The sequence below is a fragment of the Ammospiza caudacuta genome, chromosome 18 (genome assembly GCF_027887145.1).
Source record: "Ammospiza caudacuta isolate bAmmCau1 chromosome 18, bAmmCau1.pri, whole genome shotgun sequence".
Classification (NCBI taxonomy): domain Eukaryota; kingdom Metazoa; phylum Chordata; class Aves; order Passeriformes; family Passerellidae; genus Ammospiza; species Ammospiza caudacuta.
The window spans coordinates 11,448,194-11,471,243 of record NC_080610.1 but is presented as its reverse complement, the minus strand read 5'-3'; the positions used below and the strand labels follow the sequence as shown (position 1 = coordinate 11,471,243).

General features: G+C 45.1%; 1 protein-coding gene across 6 annotated transcripts in view; it reads left to right on the top strand.

The window, feature by feature from the left end:
• The window catches only part of KIAA1671 (KIAA1671 ortholog), a 46,161-nt gene that overhangs the window by 9,431 nt on the left and 13,680 nt on the right, over window positions 1–23,050 (top strand). The window contains exon 1 of one of the 6 annotated variants that reach the window (XM_058817001.1): window positions 2,987–3,189. The exons of 2 other annotated variants lie outside the window; for them this stretch is intronic. In XM_058817001.1, coding sequence (XP_058672984.1) covers window positions 3,139–3,189 — 51 coding nt within the window. In that variant the 5' untranslated portion in view covers window positions 2,987–3,138. Of the gene's footprint in view, window positions 1–2,986; window positions 3,190–14,550; window positions 15,051–21,309; window positions 21,497–22,777; window positions 22,925–23,050 lie in introns of those variants that run through there. 3 more of the 6 variants (XM_058816999.1, XM_058817002.1, XM_058817000.1) reach the window with 3 other exon arrangements.

The following is a 23,050-nucleotide window of genomic DNA, read 5'->3' as shown; positions in this document are numbered from 1 at the left end:
CATGAAAAGAGAAAGCTGACCTGTGTGGAATTCAGGAGGATCCAAGTGCTTTGCTCCTTTGTGTTGCTTTGGAAAGGCTCCTTGGGCTGTGATTGTTGTGCTGGGGTGCCAAAGGGCAGCCTGCTCCTCCTGGGTGTAAAGTGTGAGTGAGTGCATGGAAAGGGCTTTGACTGCATTTGGAAGGTGGAAAACACAACACTGATCTTTTCCAAAGCCCCACAGAGGTACTGCAGAGGATTATGTAAAACCAAACCGTTTCTTCTGCACCAAGGTTATGGCTTTGTTTTCCTTGGAGAACACAGAGATTTTGGGTGCCGAGCCGCAGTTGCCAGTTCTGTCAGCACGTTCCAACACTCCCCTCTGCTGGAGACACATCCGAGCTGTGTGAGCTGGGCAGACACGAGGGGTCAGGAAAGAGCCACGGGAGCCACCGTTAAATCCCCTATTTCCCAGAAACCCTAATGCAGTCTGTATTTCCCTTGAAAGGGAGATTAGATGGAAATGTGGCATCCTGCTGCTGTTTGCTTTGAGCAGTTTCTGGTCTGTGTGGTTGGGACGTTTCTTATTTTTCCTTGTGGCTTAGTGACAAAATACATTCTCCAGTCCACATTGCTGGTCAGTGAGGGTATATTGGTATTGTTTTGGTGAGATTGAGTGCTCAAAGTGACAAGTCTTGTTGTAGAAGAAACAATTCTTTTTGGTTCACATTCACCACTAAAGCAGTGAAGAACTGATATTGATAGCCTTTTATATTTGCCAAATGAGTTTGCAAGAATCAATTTGTTGCACTATTCCACATCTGTCTGTGATAGTAAACAACTGCTTGAATGGCATTTTCCAGGACAGCTGATGAGGTAGGTTCTTATGGATATAGACAATTCCAAATGGAAGCAAGGTTCAGTAGTATAATTTACCTCTGGAGAAGTAATTTATTTGTGATTATATTCCAGAGAATCTGCTTGTAATTAGGCTTTTAGAACATTACATAGGATGACTTTGAAATCAACCGTTGCAAAATACTGAAGTGGTAATATGGGATTGGTGTTTGAAATTGCAAAGGATGGTACTTTGGAGCTTTAACACTCATCTAGATCACACTGTTCAGCTATTTTAAGTTTGTATTGATTAAAAAACAAAGGAAGGCTTTTATAAAGATTTTAGCATCTTTATAGATGCATCTTTAGCAACTGCTAGACTGTTGTCATCTGTGGTTTTACTATGGCTGGTATTTCCCTCTCTTTTAGCCCTGCTGCAGGACAGAGTAGATATAAAAATTAAGTTTTGTGCTTTGGACAGTGAGGGATTTCTCTCACTGGTTCAGCTGCAAATCTCAGAGCCTGGGCCTTGTAGGGATCTTTTCCTTTGGACCTGGAATGCAGGTGAAGGGACAGATGTGAGCACTGAGCAATCAGACCCTCTCTGGGCTGGTACCTGTGGTTGGATGTGGGGCTGTTCCCTCTCAGAGCCCCACCTGCCCATCCAGGGGCAGCCACAGAGCTCAGGAGGTGCTTCCATAAATTGTGTGATGCCATCAGAGCTGACGTTCAGTCACAAGCCCGGATTCCTGATTGAGTCATCCAGGCTGATAACAGTGTTGGGAATGAAAACCTGAGGAATGTGTGCTGGGACTCATCCTCCAAATAAAGGAACTGCATTCGTGCTGTGGGGCTGGAGGAATTGTACCTTCAGATGGAAATGGAGCAGCTTTAGTGCTGCTTTGGGGAGTTAGAACAGAGCACTGCTACTAGAACTGGTGTAGGAGTTATTTTGAAGTCTCTCAACATATTATTTATTTATTTTATATTAAAGTCTGGGTTTTTTTTGTCATTTAGGGAGGAAAATCTCTCTAATGGTCTCCATAGAAAGATGCATTTATATGAGACTGAGATGTGTGGGTGGAGAAGGATTTGTTGAAAAAAATCATGAGCTGACTCCTAAAATATCTTGGAAATGAAGTGCAAGGGAGAGAAGATAAATATTTTATAAACATGTGCAGATGAATTTATGGTTTGGCTTGTCATAGTTCACCAGTTGTTTTCAGTTCTGCCCATGACAGGTCTGTCTCCTGCCCACTGAAAACCACACCTTCTCTTTTTCTGCATTGTATAAAGCCTCTGATACTGGAGCTTTGTTCCTTCTGAACCCCATCTTGAGTTGTTCTGCTACCCCAAAAACTGACGCAGCCTGGAAGAAAATCAAAATACTTTGGTTGAACTGTACAGGAATTCATAGGTGATGATTAGAAAAGTGAGAGGTAGTTTTCTTGAAGTATCAAAGTTTCAATGAGAATCTTGGAGGCTGTTTTGTGTCCTCTCAACCTTGTCCCTCCCTGGGAAGGGTGAGAGCTGGAGCAGTGCTGGGAGGGGACAGGCTGCCCTTCTTGGATAGGCTCCTGTCACTTATCTTTCCTTTTCCTATCAAAAAAGGATGTAAGTAAAAATGAAACAGTGTTACAATTCCCATTTTTGCTCTTCACAAACCACCCACTGCTGATGTCCAACAACTCCACCACTCTCTATTTTAGACCCAGCCCGAGGAGGACGACCCGGGGGTGGGTAAAGCTCTGCCTGGGCTTTCTTCCTTTTTTGGCAGTTTTCGTTCCCTGGGAACATTCCAGGGCTGTATAAAAAGTTACTTGGTTGTGTCTATTTCTTCTCCTTCACAAAATACATTTTTATATTGAAAGAACATAAAAACAGCAGCTCCTCTTGTTACTTGTGTGGGTTTTTGTCTTTTCCTGTACATCACCCAAAACAAGGTCAGCGTGCGACCCTGCCGCCGTTCAGAGCGTTTCATAACTGAGGGGTTTTAGAGCTTCCCTTTCCTCCTGCAGGGCCTTTGCTGCAAAACCCAAAGTCCTGTCACTAATTCCACTCCAGATTACGGAGCTGGGAGCAGTGGGCTGCTCAATAACAAGTGGTTAAGTCACGTGCTGTGTGCGACTGCTCCTGAGGAGCCCCAGCTCGTGGTGGTGGTGGTGGTGGTGGTGACGTGGGGCCAGACACACTCAGAACATTATTACATTATTCATGCTGCTTTTAATTGCTCCACTCTGCTTTTAACTGGTGCTGGAGGCGGGGAGAGCCCGGGAGCTGCCTGCAGCAGGGATGGGTTGGCGTTAACTCGGAGCTGTGGAAAATGGAGTATTATTACTGTCCACGTCTGCTGAAGTTCCTGCAGTATCTGTGGGTAAGTGTGCTCCCAGAGCTGGCTGTTTCCACTCTTTTCAGAAATCCTGGGAGTGCTCCTATGTGCTGGAGCTTTCCTCAGCAGTTCCTTTTTGAGTACTAACATGAAACTCAGGATTTGTTTTGGGTGAGAAAGGCTGTTTTATTTCTAATACTCCAAACTGTCGACTACCCGAATGTGCCTTGGAAAACCCTTTCAGGAATTGACATTTCTTCCTTGTTTATGCAGAACCATGGCAGTTGTGGTTTAGTTTAGTGTGTGTTAGGAATATTCATCCCTCTTTGTGTAAAAGCTCTGCCTGGCTCTGGGGTTGCTGCCCCAGAACCCTCCTGCCCTGCTGCTGGTACAGCCACTGCTATTCCAGGAAAACAGCTTTAGGAATGTGTCATTTTACAGTTCCTTTCTTGTTTTTAATTTGACTCTTCATGGCTTTCGATGTCTCAGTGAGCACTTCCTCTTCCAACACTCTTCAGGGCTGTCTGTCACGAAAAGCTCTTTTTAGCAGGCTCTGACTGTGCTGCCCTGCCAGCTTTGCACAGGGGCTGCTGTGTCTGAAACTTTCACATTTATAAAACATCAATTTCAGCTGAAAAGCCTTTATGAATAAATACTGTACTGCTTTGAACTAATTAATGTTTTAATTTCTCCCGTACTCATCAAAGATCAGGTTTCATTTGCTTGTTGTAGTTTGCATTGATCTTCATTTTTTCAGGTGTCAATTCAGCGTGTGATCAGCACCAAACCTTTTCATGTTAGCTGTTTGCTGCTATGTTTTAAAACTGTAGCAAAGAGTTTCCTTCTCTCATTTGGAGTTTTGCAATCCTTGCCTGTATGTCCTTTGATCAGCTGTGAGGTGAGATTGCCCACAGTGAATTTCTGGCAGCTGGGAGGGAAAATTGTGCTTGAAGAACTGGGGATTTTATTGAAAACCTTTTCCTGCTGGAGGCTGTAGTAGCATAGAACATGGAAGTGCTTGGACATTAATTCAGGGTATTTTTATTTGACCAGATGCATTTTTAAGAGAAAAGCCTCCTTTAAATTGCAAACTAAAAAATTAGTCATTAGTGTGAGCAGGGGATGGATGTTTTTCATGGTTTGTCAGTGTGAGAAATGTGAAAGAGCTCTGTCCCTGCTCTTGCTTTGACATGGGATTTTCCATAAGGCATGGGGAAAAATCCCAAACCAACCCAAACTTTGGATCAGTCCAGAAGGTGCCTGGGATGGTGGGCTCCAGTATTGTGCAGTTCTAGGCTGTAACAGAGCAGAATGTTGTATTTTTCTGGGTGTATATTCTCTTTTAGGGGCCCTGGAGCATTCCTTACTCACTTTCATTCATGCACACTTCCTGATTTACTGCAAGAAAATATTAGAATGACAGCTCTGATATTCATGACGTTAAAAAAAGAAATTTAAGGGACATGCAGAATTGTGCCTTCTGTCACTTTCTGTGCTGCTGTTGCAGCTGGAGGCTACTGAGGAGATACTTATCTGTTCTCTCTACTTACAGTCAGGAGTAACCAGAGATGCTGGGGTTGGTTGTCAAGTGTTATTTAATCTGTCTTGGGGAGCTAAGATGCTTTATTCATTAGGCAGACATACCTGAAGAAGCTACAACTCTTAATTAAAAAATACTATAACAAAAATCTGCTTTTAAAGGGGGAACTGTTGGGTTCCCTCTCCTGTGCTGTGTCTTTGCTTTACTCTGCAGTGGTGGAGTTGTGGGACATCACTCAGTGCCAGCTCTTTGCTAATTCCTTGCTGATTGCTCTCCTGATCTCTGGGCAGGATGTGTCTGGCTGTGACAAACAGCATTTTCTGAGCACAGCAGGGTCTGTGGTCTGCCCCAGCCCGTGTGCAATGCTGTGACCACCACACATCTGTGTCCTGTGGGTGGGTGACACCTCTGGGTTTCTGAGAAATGTCTTTCTGTCCAGTGAAACATTTTTTTTTTCCACAGCTTGTCTACATTTGAGTATTTTCCATTGTGCATGGGGTATCCTCACCCCTCTTCCAGCTGGTGAGGAGCTCTGCTGCAGTTGGTCCAGGACATCTTTAGGTCTGGCTTGCCCTGTAGGTGCAACTCTGTGGTCTTTCATCAGTCACAGGGTCAGACTGGTCATGCCAGGTGTGCAGCCACAGCTCTGGGCTTTCCTGTTCCAATGCCCTTTGTCCAAGAACCAGGGTTTTTTGGCTTCCTGATGAGCACAACCTCTACTGAACTGCTTTGGTGGTTCTTCTTAGTTGTCAGCAATTCTTTCTCTGGTTCACTGCTCAGTTTTGGATTTCTGGAATGGATGTGGTGGTGGATCTCCTGCCCATGCTGGTACTAGTCCTGATGGACTGGGGTTTTTTTCCCCCCCAATCTGGCACTTGTCATTTTTCAAACAGCAAAGAAATGCTAATCCTGAAAGCACTCAAAGCAAATGCTTGTTTTAAGTAAAACGTTCCTCTGCAGCACTGTGATGGTTTAAAAAGATCTTTATTGATAGTCATGAACTGAACAATTGCAAAATCAAAAGAAAATTGGGGGTTTTAAGGAAGAAATAAGATTTAGAGTTTGTTTTGACAAGAATTTGGTTGCTGCCTTTAAAGAGTAGTTTTGATGTGTTTTGTCAGGTGACTCTGAAGGAAGCAGCAGCTGGTTAATAACCACTGTCCTGACGTGTCAGTGTGAGAGGAGGTGGGTTGGTGATGGAAGGAAACTGAAATCATTGTGTGGAGCCACTGAGGATGCTCATCCTGCTCTGAGGGGGGGTTATCCCTGCTCTCAAGGGGTTATCCCTGTTCTCAAGGGGTTATCCCTGTTCTCAAGGGTGTTATCCCTGCTCTCAGGGGGGCTATCCCTGCTCTCAGGGGGGCTATCCCTGCTCTCAGGGGGGCTATCCCTGCTCTCAAGGGGGCTATCCCTGCTCTCAAGGGGTTATCCCTGCTCTCAGGGGGGCTATCCCTGCTCTCAGGGGGGCTATCCCTGCTCTCAGGGGGGCTATCCCTGCTCTCAAGGGGCTATCCCTGCTCTCAAGGGGTTATCCCTGCTCTCAGGGGGGCTATCCCTGCTCTGAAGGGGGCTATCCCTGCTCTGAAGGGGGCTATCCCTGCTCTCAAGGGGCTATCCCTGCTCTCAAGGGGGCTATCCCTGCTCTCAAGGGGTTATCCCTGCTCTCAAGGGGCTATCCCTGCTCTCAGGGGGGTTATCCCTGCTCTGATGGAGGAAGGGGCTCTGTGCAGATGTGCTGTGCCTTCCTTCTCTCTGCACTTCTGGAGTGGACTGTGCTGCTCTTCCCTTGTAGGATTTGCTTTTGGTGGTGGGGATGTTTCTTCCAAAGAGGTAAAACCCCCTCCCACCCAGGTGTGAGCTGTCCTGGTGCCAGCAGGAGCAGATAACCCGGGTTACCTCTCTGGGTAAATGACGCCCTTGCACAGGAAAATCTGGAAGGCATTTCCCCAATTCCCAGCTGCTGCTGTAGCAGAGGAATTGTGGTGTGTGTGGCATTGCTGAGAGCAGGCAGACAGGTCAGCCTGGCTGAGGAGCCCCATTCCCAGTGGGAACACGAGGGAGTGCTGTTCCACCACGCAGTGCTGCTGGCCCACGGCCACATCCCTGCTCCCAGCCCAGGGACACGTGCTCAGGGCACAGCAGTTTGTTCTAATGAGGTGTGGCATTAAGTTTAATTTACCATAAAATGCTCGCATGGAATAGCACATTCTAGGTTAGCTTGTTGCATTAAGGCTTTCATTGAGTAAGATGTAATCATTTCTAGACCTGGTCATTTTTTTTGTAGTGACTGTGTTGTTCCAGGTTCAGAGCAGCTGGAATTGAGGCTGACTGTGCCTGTCCTCACTCCTCTTATTTTAAATCTGGAATTGTGAATATATTTCTGAAAAGCTCTTCCTTATGAGGTGGTGAGGCCCTGGCACAGATTGCCCAGAAAAGCTGGGGCTGCCCCATCCCTGGAAGAGTCCAGGGCCAGGTTGGACAGGGCTTGGGGCAACCTCGGATAGTGGAAGGGATGATCTTTAAGGTCCTTTCCAACCCAAACCATTCTGTAACAAGAGAATTGTTAAACCTCATTTACACACACAAAGCAGAGGTAACTTCACTGCCTCCCTCATAATATTTTGACCTAAAGTTGTTTTGACTCAGTTCCTGCTTTCCCAAGCTGTTGTCCGTGTTGCTGATGCTGGGAGACAGCCAAGTTCCCACTATTGTTCCTGTCCCTTCAGCAGTGGTGAGCTGTTCATGCAGCCAGTGAGTGTTTACTGTGCTGAAAGGAAATGGGGATTTTAGGGAGCTGCTTGAGCACAGGGAAAATAGTAGAGGAGTCCTTTGTAGAGGACTTTCCTCAGGATACCACAGGATTTGTGCTGCAGGACTCTGGTGTTCTTAAAGTGTAACTTCAGGGAAATCTGGAGCCTTGGAGAAATGTAGTGTTTGGTGTAGTGATTCATGGTGGAGAGCAGTAAATCCCTGGCATCTAAGGGGAGGCAAAATGGATTGAGGGCTGGGGGAATGTGAGAACATGGGGCTGTTATGCTGGGTCTGGGAGGAGGAGGAGGCAGTAAGAGTAGAGAGACCTGGAAGTAGAGGAAGGTGTGTGCACTCAGGATTATACAGCCATCTCAAATAAATCCTCTGCTCTCATCATCAAGTGGGTTAAAATGGGTGAAGGAATCATTGTATTAACTTACAGCTGGTGTTTGGTCAATTTACTGCCATCGAGCAGTGCCTGATTCCGCATGGAATGGTGATTTTTAGGGAGAAGATGGAAGAGCAATATTCAGACAGGCTTTGGGCAGTGTGTGATCACACCAGGAACAGCTGGAATGGGTTCAGAAGCAGCTCCTTGTTACTGATCTTTGAAGAAGGAAATCCCTTGCATGAAAAAAAAAAAAAGAAGCTCTTCCTTCAGAGTGTTCTGTGAATTTTGTGAGTCAGATCTGAGCCCTCAGTGGTTGAAGCACCCTCAGTGAGGAACACAAATGATCTGCCATCTCCTCAGGCAGGTGCTGTGGAGCAGGAGCAGCGTGTTCTGCTTGTTTCTGTGCACTCCACTCACCCTGCCTGCCCTGGCAGGAAAGTTCAGCAGGTGAAGGTATTTTAGACCTTGTTCTCTGCCTAAGAACTCTCTTTTGAAGATGTTTTGTGGTTGTCTGTGCTTAACATGTCCATTGGATCAAGTGATGGAGCAGCAGCTGTTCCATGTTGGACTTGCCAGGAGAGCCCTGGCTCTGGCATTACTTTGTTTTCCCTCCCTGGTGTAGGAATATCCTTTGCAGACATCTTCATCTTGGATTTTTGTTTGTACAAATTAAAAACAACCTGTAACCATCCATCTTTTGCTTGGCTTTATTCCTTTGGACATAAACAAATGTAAAGAAATTTGTTTTAGTCCTTTCCAGTGCTGTAGGAATTTCCTGTTTCTGTTTTTTCAGTTTTTCCTTCTCCATTGAGCTAGAAGGGAAGTGCTGCAGGATTATGGACATGGGCTTGCAAACAACCTCGTGTATTTTTAGCTGGTTTCCTCAGCTTTAACATTGATAGCTTTGTTTTACACTGAAACAATTCAAGGCACAAAAGCTGTGTATGTTCAGGATATTTAACTGGGCCTTGCTTAGGTTCAGGAGAAATGTAGTTTGGGGGACAAAAGAATTGGCATTTTCTGAAATACTGTTGTGCTTTAGTTGTTGCAATTATGACTGGTAGTTGCATTTAAATTGTTTAAAAACTTGGAGTAAAAATTTTATTTCACAGTTACCCTTATTTACAGATTCTTATTTGCTTATTAATTTGAAATAATGACATGCTACTGCAAAAGTGCCCAGAATCCTGGGCAGAGAAAGGATGGTTGACTTTCTGATCACAAATAAAATGGGAAAGTTCATTTTTTTGCTGATCCCATCAAGGATCACCATGGAAGTAGAATGGAGAAGTTACTCTGGCAGATATAAACAAATACGTGGAGCATTCATTCAGTCATGAAAACTATTAATGTTTTCTTTATCACAAGGGTACTTCTGTAAGAAAAATAAGGAATGCAGATTTTTTTTAAATTTTTCATCTCTGTTTAAAACATGACTTTTTAAAGTAGCCATTGATAGGCTCTTGTATGAAATATTTTTGCACCTTTCTTTAAAAACATCTCATATCAATGTGTGCTTGTGTAAACTTTCCCAGTATTGATGCAGAACCTGTTGCTTTCACAGCCTCTCCTTATTCACTGCTTTGTGAGGCCTCTGGGGGCTTTTAAAATTACCTAGCAGAAGGAAAAAGTATGGAATTTCAGCCTCTTGTAGATGGTAGTTGCAAGGGAAACACCTTTAATGCCAAGGTCTCTCTCCAAGTTGTCCAAGATTGTGAATAACCATTAATTAGAGCTGTAGCTATGAGTGTAACTTGCTTAATTTCAGTAGAAAACGAAAGTAGGAATCAAAAACAAATATTTGGTGTAAATATTGAGATACCTGGGGTTTCAGGTTACAAAAGAGATTTCTCTGTATGGACACTGTCCAAAGTCCTTGTGTTAAAACACTCCATCCATTCCACTCTTTTTCCTTTCTCTTGCCTTTTTTTTTTTTTTTTCCCCTTTTTCTTTTGGCTGTGGAGTGCCTGTCTACAGGTGAGGCTATTTGGCCATCTCAGTGAATTGCATTATTATATCACCATGAATTTTTAAAAACCTACAAAACAGAACAGCTAACACAGCCAAAGACAAAATGCCTTGTTGGTTTTAAGTGTCATGGGAATTCCTGGATTGGAATAATGGAGGCAAGCTGGGGATCTGCCATGGAGCAGCTCCTCAAAGCTGTTGAGCTTTGCTCTCTCTCTGCCAGAGGTGCAGCCAGGCATTTCTTTTTACATTAAATGAGAATTGGAAGGTGATATGGTAAAATTTTCATGATGGGGGTGTTGCATGTAGTAGTAAGGAATGCTTGCTGCTCCTTCTTGCAATGTGACAATTCCATTGGCAAAACACAGAGGTAAAAACAAGGAGCCCATAAAACCCTGAGTTGTTTGTCATGTCTGAGGAGCCCAAGAGAAATTTAGTCTGGAGCCGTGCAAGCGAGCCCAGCCCAGTGCTGCATCTTTAAATAGTCCATGTGCCAAGCACAAGAGGTTAAATTAAGTTCTCTTACTAATGAAGCAGAGGGAGAGTTGGTGTGGAATGCAGGGCTGGGACAGCCTTACAAGGGCAGGCTCTGCTCCTGGGGGTGTCACAAGGTGGGACTGGAGCTGCTGTGCTCCTCACAAGTGCTGGGTGCTGCTGTTTGTAGGTGGGATGATGGCTCACAGAAAACCCTTTGGAAATGCCTGAATTAATGCTAATTGCTAATTGGAGTGATGGTGGGAGGGGGTGATAGGAGGAGCCCATCAGAGAGTGAATTCCTGACTGGAGTTGCCACATGGGAAGAGCAGAAACTGTCACAGTTAGTCCAGACTAAGGTTGTCCATCCTCTGTCCCATCTGCTTTGCTGGCAAAGGATCCTTCAGGGGACCCAGTTGAGGTGAAAACCACTCCCAGATGTCTTGGTGGGTCTTCAGCTGGATTTCCTTCCCCATTCCATAGTGCTGGGATGGAGCTGGTGGCAGGGGAACCCCATGGGCTGGAAGGACCCACACCCATGGAGAGACTGCAAATCCCACCTGCCCCTCCTGGGCTCTGTGCTGTGCTCTTCTCCTTTCAGGCCTTCTTTAAATTGACCTTGCAATCCCACAGAGTCATTAACATAATTACATGTATTTGAGAGCAGGTGAGGCTCCAAATGAGCTCTGAGAGGCTTTTGGAAAATATAATGTAACCATGGAATTTTGTTTTCTACTGAATAAGGGGAGAAACAAGGGTTGTTAGGCCTTTGTGCAGGGTTGTGTTTTGGAGCTGTAGGTGGAATAGATGTTAATAATGGAAGTACCCAGCAATGTTTGAATAACGAGGTCCCATTTATACTGAGGTAATTAGTCATGCACTTTGGGTAGCTGTGTGTATGTGCTCTGTTTTCTGGAGCTGCAGATCCCTGACAGCCCCAGAGTGAGATAATCACTTGAATTTGTCAAGGGCAGAAGATCATCTTGTGCTGTTCTTGCTCAGGAACAAATTCTCACTCAGCCAGAACTGCTGGGCTGGGGGCCAGTTAGAGAATCCTCCCCTGTGAGGATGGTGAGGCCCTGGCACAGGGTGCCCAGAGAAGCTCTGGCTGCCCCTGGATCCCTGGAATTGTCCAAAGCCAGGTTGGATGGGGCTTGGAGCAACTTGGGATAGTGGAAGGTGCCCACAACCTCCAAGCAAAGAGCTTTAAAGCTCATCTTGTTCTACTCCCCTGCAAGTTCAGCTGAAGTGCTGGGAAAATATCTGACTATTTGAATTTGATGGTGAAGGTTCATCTGGATTGTTGATGGAAGGTTCATCTCCAAAGCATTTTGCCCTGATGTTAATTGAGGTGTAAATCTAAGCAGTAATTTAGATGCTTCAATACCCAGCAGTGTGTTCACGTGGTGCCAGAAGATCCTAAATTTAGTATTGCAGAAAGACTCAAGTCAGCAGTTTTCTAATCTTCTGAGGACAAAAATTGTATATTGGGTATAACATTCTTTTTCAGGAGAGGTATAATAAAAAAGTGGACTATATTCTCTAGAGCATTTTCAGATCCTTCAAGTTCCATGCACATGTGAGGAGTCCTTGCAGCGAGCTGTAGGAACATTTTGCTCTCTGCATCCTTGGTGAAATCTGGCTCTGCCTTTCCTCAGGTGAAATTCCAGATGGGGACTTAAATTTATGTTCTGCTCTGCCCATCCTGGTGAGGTGAAGGAGCTGCTGACTAACTCACATGGCAGCTCCAGGCAGAGCTCTTGGGCTGCTATTTCAGGGGCTCCTGCATCAGATGGAGCCTGAAACCCTCTGGAATGGCAGAGTGCACAATCCCTGCACTGCAGCAGGCACAGAGCTGCACTTGCAAAGGCACAGATGTTTGAAATATCACACTTAAATTTAACAGCATGAAAATGTGTACTAAGTCTTGAATTCCAGCCTTGGGTGCAGGATCTCCATAGTTCGTGAAGGATTATCTATAAGTCTGGTAGATAAATTTATTTTTTCCTATTTAAATTTATTTTTGAATTTAAATTTATTTTAATTAAACAATTCTAAATTTATTTTAATTCCATTTATTCTATTTAAATTATTAAATTATTGATTTATTAAATTTATTTTAGTTAATTATTAAATATTAATTTTATTTTAAATTAAAAATTAAATTTATTTAGGTTTATTTAAATTTAATTTTTTTTTCATTTATTTTTTCCTATTTCTTTACAAATCTAAGAAACACCCTGCTCTTGAGGAATCTGGTCAAAACTATCTATTTCCATTTCTGTGCAAAAATAACCCTGCAACTCTTCAAGAGAAGAGCTGTGTTAAGGGGGGGGAAAAAGGATTTTCTCTGTTGGCTGGATTTTCTTTGATTACTGAGGGCTTTTATAAAGCTGCTGATTTGCAAACGTTCAAAACAAATGCATTCAGAAATGAGAATAAGTTAGGCAAAGCTATATAGTTGTCACTTAAGTTTTTCCTGGAGATAAATTACAGGTTGGTGGAGCTGAGCTCCTAAAAACAGGGATTAAAAGGGAAGGCACCCTGTTTCCTCAGGGTATCTTGGGTTCATGTATATCTGCAAGGCACATTTCTGATACAATGAACCTTACGCAAGAACCATTGCATCAAATGTTATCTAGAAATTTTTTCGTTCCATTGAATCTCTTCCTGGATAGTTCAGAGGAGCAGAGGGTGATGCAAGTTCATGGTACTTTGTTTGGCAAATTAAGCAACAGCCACAAACCCCCTTGAACAAACAAGGGAGCGAGCAGCTCCCAACGTGCCTGTCTTGCCTCTTTCCCCTTGGTCCTGAACTACTCACAGCTTGACTTTGGACTTTAAAGTCCAAACTTTCGTCATAAACTGAGATTTATTGATTTAAACTCAAAGCTTTTATTCCTGCTGTCCTCCCAAGTGGCTGTTCCAGGATTCCATGGCTGGTGACACTTGGGGTCCTCTCGTTACCCTCAGTCATTTTGGGTTTGTGGTGCCAACCCTGTGGTCTCCCAGCAGCTGGGGATGGAGCAGAGCTTAGGAAGGACATGGAAGAGAACAGGGAATGGTGTAGAAAAGTGGAAAAAACCAGCTTCTAATGGTCAGACCTGTTCAGACCTGGCTTAATCATTATCCTGTGCTGATAGCAGTCACTGGCTGGGACATGTGCTCTTTGAGGCCATGAATGGCTCAGTGAGCCAGGTACAGGTGCTGGCACTGCCCAGGTGCCTGGTGAGCAGCAGGATGCTGGTGTAGGTGTAGGATTCCCAGTGGGAATCTTCTGCTGTGGGTGTGAGACGTTCCCTGGCAGAGCCACGTTCCCCAGGAAGGGTTAAAATCAGCGAGTCCACGTGACGTATGCAAACTATGAATCATTCCAATGGATCTGTGCAACTCCTGCCTGCTCCGGAGCCAGCAGATGCTGTTCCCCGCGTTGCCATGGGAACCCTGCCTGTACTATAATAAAGCCCAGCCCAGATCCTTCCTTGGGCAGACCTCTGCAGGCTGGTCACCTCCTCATTGTTTCCTCCCCGGGAGCACAGGGTACACACAGGAGCAGGGATCAGCATTCCAGAGGCGGCAGCAGCAGCAGCAGCAGCAGCGTTCTCCTGCTGGTAACCTCGTGTGCGCCTTAGCAGAGCCAGCCTGGGAGGCAGCCGTGCTGCAAGCAGCTGTGCATCCAGAGCCATGTGAGCGCAGGAGGAGTGGGGACAGTCCCTGTGTTTGTCCCCCCCTTTGGAAGGCAGAGGAGCTGATGTCATCCAGCAGCTCTTTTGGCAGGCTCCGAGCAGCCCCGCGGGGAGGGCTGGACACGTTTGCCTGCGCTGCTCCGCAGTTCTGAGAGCTCCAGGATGGCTCCGGAGGCAGCGAGGATGGTGGTGAGGAGGGGATTCTGCTGCTGACAGCCTGCTGCAGAGTTTTCTGAGGAGGAGCTGGATTTATTGTTTGGAAGATCGAATCGATTTGCTGCTCAATGGATTGCATAGGAGCACCAGAACTTTGGTCAGTGTACCCTCACCTGTCGAGCGGCCGAGCCACGAGAATGAGATTTGTTTTATCGTTCTGATATTTACAGCAGAAGAAAAACTTGGCTTATAAAGGGAGTTGCTTTTTCTGCTCTGAAATGAGAGAGTGAAAACCTAATTCTCTGCTTGCAAATGGACTCGTTTCAAGTGACTGTGTCAGGATTTAAACATTGATTTATCTCTTTAACATGGCTGAATTAAACATATTTTGATGGAACTCTGCAAAGCCGATTGTAAGTAGGAAAAGTCTTTTATTTTTTCCTACTTGACAAATACCAATCTCCCACCTCACATCTTTGCTTATTTAATTTTAGGAATATGCTGAGGGTGATAGTGCAATGCTGTTTACCTTAGCTGGAAGTACTTTATACACGGAATCACTTTTCACAAAATAAATCAGGGTTGTTAAGGAGAATATATTTTAATTGCTACTGAATATTGATATTTCATCTCTGCTGGAAAAAAAAAATTAAAAATGGATTACCTTGGAGACAAACTGACAGTGGCACAAACTCACATGACCCAGTGGATGGGCACAGTGCGGAGATCCTTGCAGGAAGCACTAAATTTAGTCACTACTGCGGTGGCTCATGAGCGGAGTGGAGGGGAAGGTGGCACCAGGACTCCTTTCAAGAGAACCTCTTCCTTCAGGCACTTTGCATCCCGGAGCAGAGAGTCCTTCCGAAGGTTTTCAGTGCGGAGTCAGCAGAGGTTTTCCTCTCTGAGGAAGAGGCAGCCCAGCTCAGAGCCCCCCGAGCTTGTAAGCACCTTTTTGACACCCTCAAGGGAAAAGAAAAATCAGTGCAAACCCTCGGGTTTGTTGCAGCATTTAATCTCCTAACAAAACCTCCCTCCTGTCTGCTTTTCCATCTAAAAACAGCCCCCAAAACACCTCCAGATAGTGCTGTCTGTCTGTCTGCTCCCAGCTGCTTTCTTCCTGCAGCACAGGTGGATGTTTTCATTTGCCAGGGAATCAAGGTTTGGGGAATGGGAAAAATGTGGTTGATTTTGAAGCAAGATAGTAAGGTAGGACACTTACTGGTCTGAAATTAGAAAGTTAAGCTGAAACTGGGCTGGTGTTGGTCAGTTCCCCAGCAAGCCAGCATGGCTTTGGGTATAGTTCAGTATTTGTGATTTTCTAGTAAAAAATGCCTGAAGCTAAATTTGTAAGAAGGATGAAGTGCTGTCACTGTGCAGGCAACATAAATGATCATAATTTCCTTATTTTATTGAAAAATAGGTGTTTTTTTCTTAGAATGCTTTTTACTTTGTCATGCCATAGAAGCAATAGTGTCAACGTGGCTTGTGAAGGCTGTGGCATGGCAAACAGGGTGCACTTCGTGGGAGCAAAGGAAAGGTGAAGAGCTTTTGGTTCTCCACAGTTCTGTACCAAACAGAGCCCTTTCCCATCCCTTTTCCATTGGTCTCCAGTTATTTTCAGGAAGGACTGTTTGTATTCCATGGCATGGCAAAGAGGTGGAGGAAAGGCTGGTTTCCTGAGGGCTACAGCTGCCATGACCTTCCTGGCCATTATTGACACCCCTAATTTTAGTTCTGGCACATCCTGCAAAGCAGCAAAGGTTTGGGGTGATAGGGAGTGAAAGGGAAATAAATCTGGTTTATTCTGTTTATTTCATGGAGAGGAGCTGAAACCAGAGGTTTGAGTTGTACCTGAAACTGGTGATTTAAGCCCAGTGTTTCACCAGTGACTGTGGTTGAGCTGTGTGGAAAGGGGCCCCAAGCCTTGGTGCCAACATGTGGGTAAATCCAAACTCTCTGAAGTGGCTAAAATGTTTTTTGTTTCTTTTTTTTTATTATTAAACAAAACAGTTACTCACTGTGAAGTGTAAACACAGGCAGCTCTGGCGGGGTTTGCTCGGGGAATGAGCGCAGGTGACGCTGCATTCCTTGGGCAGGTGTGGTGTTTGAATATGGCACTTTCCACACTCTCTATCAGCACTGGGTAGAGCATTTCTGTCCCAGCTTGCTATCCATGTCCTGTTTGGACAGACTGGGAAAGAAAATAGTGTCAAGTAAGCACAAAAGAATGAAGAAGAAAATATTTGGTAACCACTGTTACAGTGTTAGCATGGTGAAGTTCTCTTGGTTTTTTTTTTTTTTAAGCTGGTGGTTCAGATTTATTGGAATCATCTGAATGAACAACTTGTGTAGAAGAAGGCTGAAAAATGGGAATGTGAAACCTGCAGAGGACAAATGTTCTGCTGTCCTACCCAGCACTTCTGCTTACAGAGCAGAAATCAGGAGACGCAGGGTGACCTTTTCACTTAAGTCACTGGTGAAAGTGCTGGAGCTGCTGTTCCTCTGTTTCAGCAGGAATTCTGCTTGTGCTTGGCTTTGTGTGGGAATTTGGTTTCACTTGGGCTCAAACTTAAGGTCTGAGCACTCCAAGAGGTTTGTGGTTGGTACCGTTGTGTCTGTGGCAAACGGTGAATATAGACCTGGAGCTGGTATTTTTTAGCTTTTTTACAACAGGGTCCTGTCTTAGTCCTTGGAGCTACTGATATTGTGCTACAAAAAACTGTGGAATGAGTAAAAAGTGTGTAATTCATGTAAACTGATTTCTGTGCTGCTTTGGGGCTGTAGTGTAGAGCAGTCACTTGGGGCTGATGGAGTTTTTAAAGAAGAAGCAGCAATACCTGTGAATCCCTGCCTAACACAGCCAAGGCCTTCCAGCTCCCTCCCTGATGCTACTGATGGAGAACTTGGCATCATACAAAGCACAGAAAGCTCTCCAAATTCTCCAAATTCAACTCAGGCAGCACAATTTAAGTCAGTGTGAGTAAACTTCTTCACCCTCACATCTGTGAATCCACAGCTGAGCTTGCAGAAGCTTTTGCTTTGCAGTGAGACCTTTTAAATAGGAGCTGATTTTTCTTTCAGGTATTTTGATGGAGTTAATTGTCCGTTTTCATCTCATGTCATCAGCTTGGTGTCTTTGTAAGAGGAGCAGAGATACATGCATTAAACATGGCCTCAGATTTAATCAGGGTCTGTCGGTCATGGTTCTATTATAGGTGTGAGATCTCGTTTCACAGCCAGCACTGTTCTAGGTCTCGAGGTTTGTTGCCATACAATGAAACCAGGGCAAGCTGTTTGATTCCCTTGGCTCCACTTACACTGCTAAAAAACGTCATGGAAAACCTCAGAGGTGTTTCACACAGAACAGCAAAGATGAATTCTGGGGCTGAGTGGTCGATGTGCTTTACCTAAATTGCTCTGATACATGCTAAAAATAACACCTAAGTGCATTTAGGAGTGCTTTTGGTGTACTGGGTAGTCGAAGAAAATGTTGTTTTCATTCAAAATTTATCTGGTACTTAGTTTGGATTCAGTTTTTAATTCCAAAATAAAGACAGAAGTGGAGTAATTTGTTCAATGCATGTGTCCCAGGTGTGCTGGGAGGGCACTTAGTCCTTTTGAGGGTTTTTGTTGCATCCCACAGCCCTTTCCCTGCTCAAGGCTGAAATTCCCGTCCTAGTTTTTATTAATCTTTCCAGATGTTTCATTCTAAGCTTGTGCAGCTTTTTGCTGGGGAAAGCTGCTGGACTCTGCCTTTTCCTATCAAGCAGGATCCCTTTCTGGAGCAGGTTTGAGTTCCACACCTGCATTCACCTGTACTGTGTCTCTGCTTATAAAAGAGCTTTGATCTGCAGTGCCTGTTATGTTGTACCCCAACCTATCTGCAAAAAGTTTGTCCTTTGTGGTCAACATCCTTCAACAAATTTGTAAAGAGAAATTACTTCAAGTTGGCACTTTGATTGTGAACTTGGAATAGGTACAGGCCCTACGGTGAATAGTTGCTGAATTGTTCTGCCCTAATATTCCCTGAAAACACAGTGAGTTGTTCTCAAAAATAATATTTTGGTACTATCAGTAAATGGAATTTTAATCTTTAAATGTAATCTTTAAATTGCCAGGAAGCTGTTAGGGTAAGGGGAAGCAAGTTTGCAGCAAGCAGGCTTTAAAAATGAGTTGTTTGTCTTGTTTGGGGCTGGGGGGAGGAGTGAAGCTGTTCAGTTTAATTAATGAAGATACAAGGGCCAGTGCTGAAACAGTTCCTCCTTTTTCATTCTTAATAACTTCTCTTTGGTTTAACAGGCCATGAACGTAGCTGGCAGATAAATCTGGGCCAGAAACCCATAGTGATGGGCATTTGGTGGCTGCCTTTGTTGTTCTCTCATTATTTTGGCAGGAATAATTATTGAAACGACTTTACTCTGTGATTTCACTTTTGCTGAGTGCAAGGAGTTGATTTTTACCATGCTCTTAAACAAGAAGAAAATAGCATAAATAGATTTAGAGCTGATATTTTCTGCTCATCCACCTTGCTGCCTTTTTTTTTTATAAGCTGTGAGTGACAGCTTTCAGGGGAAATAAATTGTATAATAGAAAAACTTCTCTGAATGCAAGGCTTAGAATCATAGAATCCCAGACGAATTTGGGTTGAAAGGGGGCTTAAAATGACCCAGTCCCACCTCCTGCCATGGGCTGGGACACCTTGCAGTATCCCAGTTTTTTCCAGCCTGGATTTGGACAGATCCAGGGGCAACCACAGCTTCCCTGAGCCCTGTGCCCCCACCCTCACAGCCTCCCTATCCTGGCAATCCATTTTTATTGAAATTGGTAATATTGTGAGAGTTTTGGGAAGCACTCGTGGCATTCACTGGGGGGTGACTGTGTGTGTGTTTTGACTGCTGTCTCCTAAAACATCTCCTGAGCCTGTGTGTTGAAACGAGCACGTTTGTTATTCACTTGTTGTCAGGAAATCCTATCACTTTCTCTACATCTTTAACTCCAGGCTTTAAGCTAAGGAGAGCTTTTTTTCCCAGGAATGTTTGTTTGAAGTTTTAACTCGTGTCTCATGTGGAGAGGAGCTGTGAAATGCAGCATTTGGAGTAGGAGGTGTTGATTTCAACTATGCAGCTTTTCAAAAAAAGCAAATTATCCTCTCCTTGGCATCCCAGAGTGAAATTGCCTTGTTCTGGCTTGTGCCTCCTGCAGTGTTGAAGCCGAGGGATCCTGTTCCAGGTTTTATTCGCTCTGATGGGAGTCACAGTGCCCTGGGCTGAGCCTGGATCCCCTCTCACAGCTCAGCATCTTCCTGACCCAGCCTCTGGCTCCTTCCTGCTGCCTTGGCTTTCTTAGGGCTCCGTTCCTTATCAGCCTGGCTGCCTCAGGCTGAAAAGGAAATTTAATCTGATGACATAGGAGAGGTTTTAAAGATGTTCCCAGCCAGTTCCTGTGCTGTGCTGTTGTACACTCCCACCTCTCAGAGGAAGTGCTCTTGTGGCTCACTCAGCCCTAGCAGGGCTTATATTTAGAATTAGATTCTCGTCTGCTTTTTGCACATTGGGTCAACCTCTGCTCCATCTTCAGCCTGACCTGTGTGTGGTGAGTGTTCACAGCCAGGCAGAGCAGCTCGGTTTGCAGAGTAGAAAAAATGACAAACTCAAATGTATTTTAAATGCTGTGTGGAATGAGGAGGAGAACAGCAGGAGCAGGGAGCTGATGTCACTGCATGGTCCTAACCAGATCCCTGGCAAAACCAACTTCATCTGCATCCCTGGCAAAACCAAACCAACTTCATCTGCATTCCTCTGACCACATTCTCTGCTGTGGCCAGAATCCATGCAGGGTGGACTTTGGGTCTCTCTTTGGTGCTGCAGCCTGTGCCAGGGCTTCACCACTCTCACAGGCAAAAATTTCTTCCCAATATCTGATCTAAACCTGCCCTGTGCCAGTTAAAAACCATTCCCCTCCACGTCCTTGTCCAAAGTCCCTCCCCAGCTCTCTTGGAACTCCTTTAGTACATCTGTAATTTTTGCTGTGCCTTTCCAGGGAGAAAGGGTTGGGATTCAGTCCTGTGCAGCAATGGGAAACAATGGAAATGTGGAGAATTAGACCAGCCACCCTCTAAAAACAACTCCTGTTTCGTAAGGGAAATGCTGTCAGGCTTTAGCATCAGGGATGTAATTGGTGGTTGGGTATCATATCCCTGTGGAAGAGGCAGGCAAAACTCACATGGAAAGGCAGCCCAGGGTTGCATAGCAACAGGGAGGCTGTCAGGCCTGATGGCATTTATGAGATGCTTGGTACTGTGGGACTGGAACGTACTCCACTGCCCATGGGAGAGGGAAACATCCATTATTTAAAGGATTTTTGAGCAGAGCAGTGGAGCTCCTCAGGATCTGAGAGAGCTGAATGTGCTGTGTGAGTGCTCACAGTCACATGGGGCACACGTGTGTTTCTCCAGGCACTGTTTGTGCATTCAGCAGCAGCTCCAGTTTTTCACATAAAACCAGTTTTTCACATAAAACCAGCAGCTTGTGCTGCCCAGCCCAGGATGCACCAGGGCCAGAGGGATTATGGAATGGTCTGGGTCAGGAGGGACCTTAAAGCTCATCCCATTCCAGCCCCTGACAGAGGCAGGGACACCTTCCACTATCCCAGGCTGCTCCAAGCCCTGTCCAGCCTGGCCTGGGACACTTCTAGAGATGGGCAGGGAAGCATTTCTTCCTGACATGAATCTGAACCTGCTCTCTCTCGGCCATTCCCTCTTGTCCAAAGTCCCTCTCCAGCTCTCTTGGAGCTCCTTTAGATACTGCAAGGCCATAGTAAGATCTCCCTGGAGCCTTCTCCAGGCTGAACAACCCCAATTCTCAGCCTTTCCTTATGGGAGAGCTGCTCCATCTCTCTAATCATCTTCATGGACTCACTCCAACATCTCCACATCCCCCCTATGCTGGGACCCCAGAGCTGATGCTCCACCTGAGCAGCCTCCACAGCCCCTCACTGCCATCTCCTTACCTGGCTGGGTCAGGCTAGAAAGCCCTGGAGATGGATTCTGAAATGGATTAATTCCCTAAATTCTGCGTTTGGGGCTGGTCTCCATGGATGGGGCAGCGCTGTCCCGTTTGGGAGGGCTGGGGAGCCTTCCTTCCTGCTGGAGGTCTGGAACTCAGCGGGGCAGTTCCTGGAACTCTTTATCTGGGGCTGCAGCAGGGAGGGTGGGGGCAGAAGGTGCTGCCTCAGCCTGGAGCATTCCCCCAGGCACTGACTCCACCAGCAGTTCATTAAAGCAGGAGTTGGCTGATCTGGCCAGCCTGAATCCCACCTGATTGCTGGGAATTAGGAGGAGCTGGGGCCATGACTTACTCCTTGTGGGCAGCATTCATTGGATGGATAGTAAGTACAGATGGAAATCCTGGGATCCTCTTCCCACTTGCTGTCTTGGCATTTGGGTACTTCCAAATTAAAATCTGTGGGCTGTGACCCTTAAGCTCTCTTGTTGTGGTGGGGTTTTCAGTGTTGGTTGGTTTCAATCTGGTGTTATTTGTGATAATTCTGTTAGTGCTCTAAAATATATAATTCACCTCTTAGTCCTTCAAATTCTTAGAGTAATTATAGAATAATTTAGGTTATAAAGGACTTCTTGTGCTCATCAAGCCCAGCATCCCATTCAAAGCAGAGTCAACTACAAAATAATATCATAAGATATGAATTGGTGGAGGTCTGTTGCTCTCTTCCTGGCATTCTGCAGGAGAACAGCTGGAATACTTTTTGGGATTTGTAAGAACTTGTGAGCTCTACTAAAATGCAGTGTCACACTTACAGGGCAATTTGACCACATTTTTTGCTTCTTTAATTAAAGTAAGCAGAGGAAAACATGGAAAAAAAAAAATAAAAAGCAGCCCTATTTAAGAAACCAGCACCATTTTTTCTCTGAGTTGTATATTAGCAAGGCAGATGGTCAAAACTTCCTTCCATTGTGCAGTTCCTCTTCATACCCAACCCATGCCAGTGGGATTTAGCTCTGAGCATTCACACTCAAGCTGTGGGCTGTCACTTTGGCTGGCTGATGCCTCAGGCTCCTTGGCAAACAAAGATATTTTTGAAACTGTCTGTGCAGCTTCTGACTCAGGAGATCTCTCAGAGCTGGTTCCTCCTGTGCCAGGTCTTCATTTCCCATCAGTGCAGGAGGGTTTTGCACGTAAATGTCTGCATTGACCCAGAGCTAGGGGTAATTTTGGGGCTGGTGGGAACCAATGTTGTGTGTGCATCGTTTTCAGGAACGGGAAATTGCAGGAGTAATCAGCCCTGGAGTGTAGCCAAGCCCAGCTTAATTCCAAGGGAAGACTGAAAGAGGCATAATCATAATGGCTCATTTTAGAAGAACCAGAGGCAAAGCAGGACACAGCTCAGCTGCTTAACTTTATGGAAAAATTAAGTAGATTTTTTTTCCCTAGCTCCTGGTGTAAGAATTGAGAAGTTAAACATCAAAGCTTGGAGAATTACAGCATTTGAAACCCGAATCAGGCGTGGGTTTCATTTGATTTGGGAGATTTTTCTGCCATCATAAAATAGAAAAGTTCTAATTTGGGTTTATCTTGTGTGCTAAAAAGACACCAGACCCCTCTTTACTGCTTTTTCCTTTGGAATTATTTGTTTTCCAGTTTCCTGAGTATTCTGTTTATAGAGGAAATGTCTTCATGTGTTGACTGCCTGGAGTCTTTCAGGAGTGTGATGACAATAAGAGAAAAGAGATCTTCAAAAGAAAAGCTAAAACTCTTCATTCTTGCTAATAATCACCCTCTGGCAAGGAAAATCTTCCTGGTTTGTTGTCACTTCCTTCCTCAGCACCCCCTCTCCTCTGAGCTGCTGCACAGGCTATAAATTGCTTTTCTGCACTGCTCTCAGTGCCCCTAGCCAACACCTCCTCCACCAGCCAAGGAGAGGATC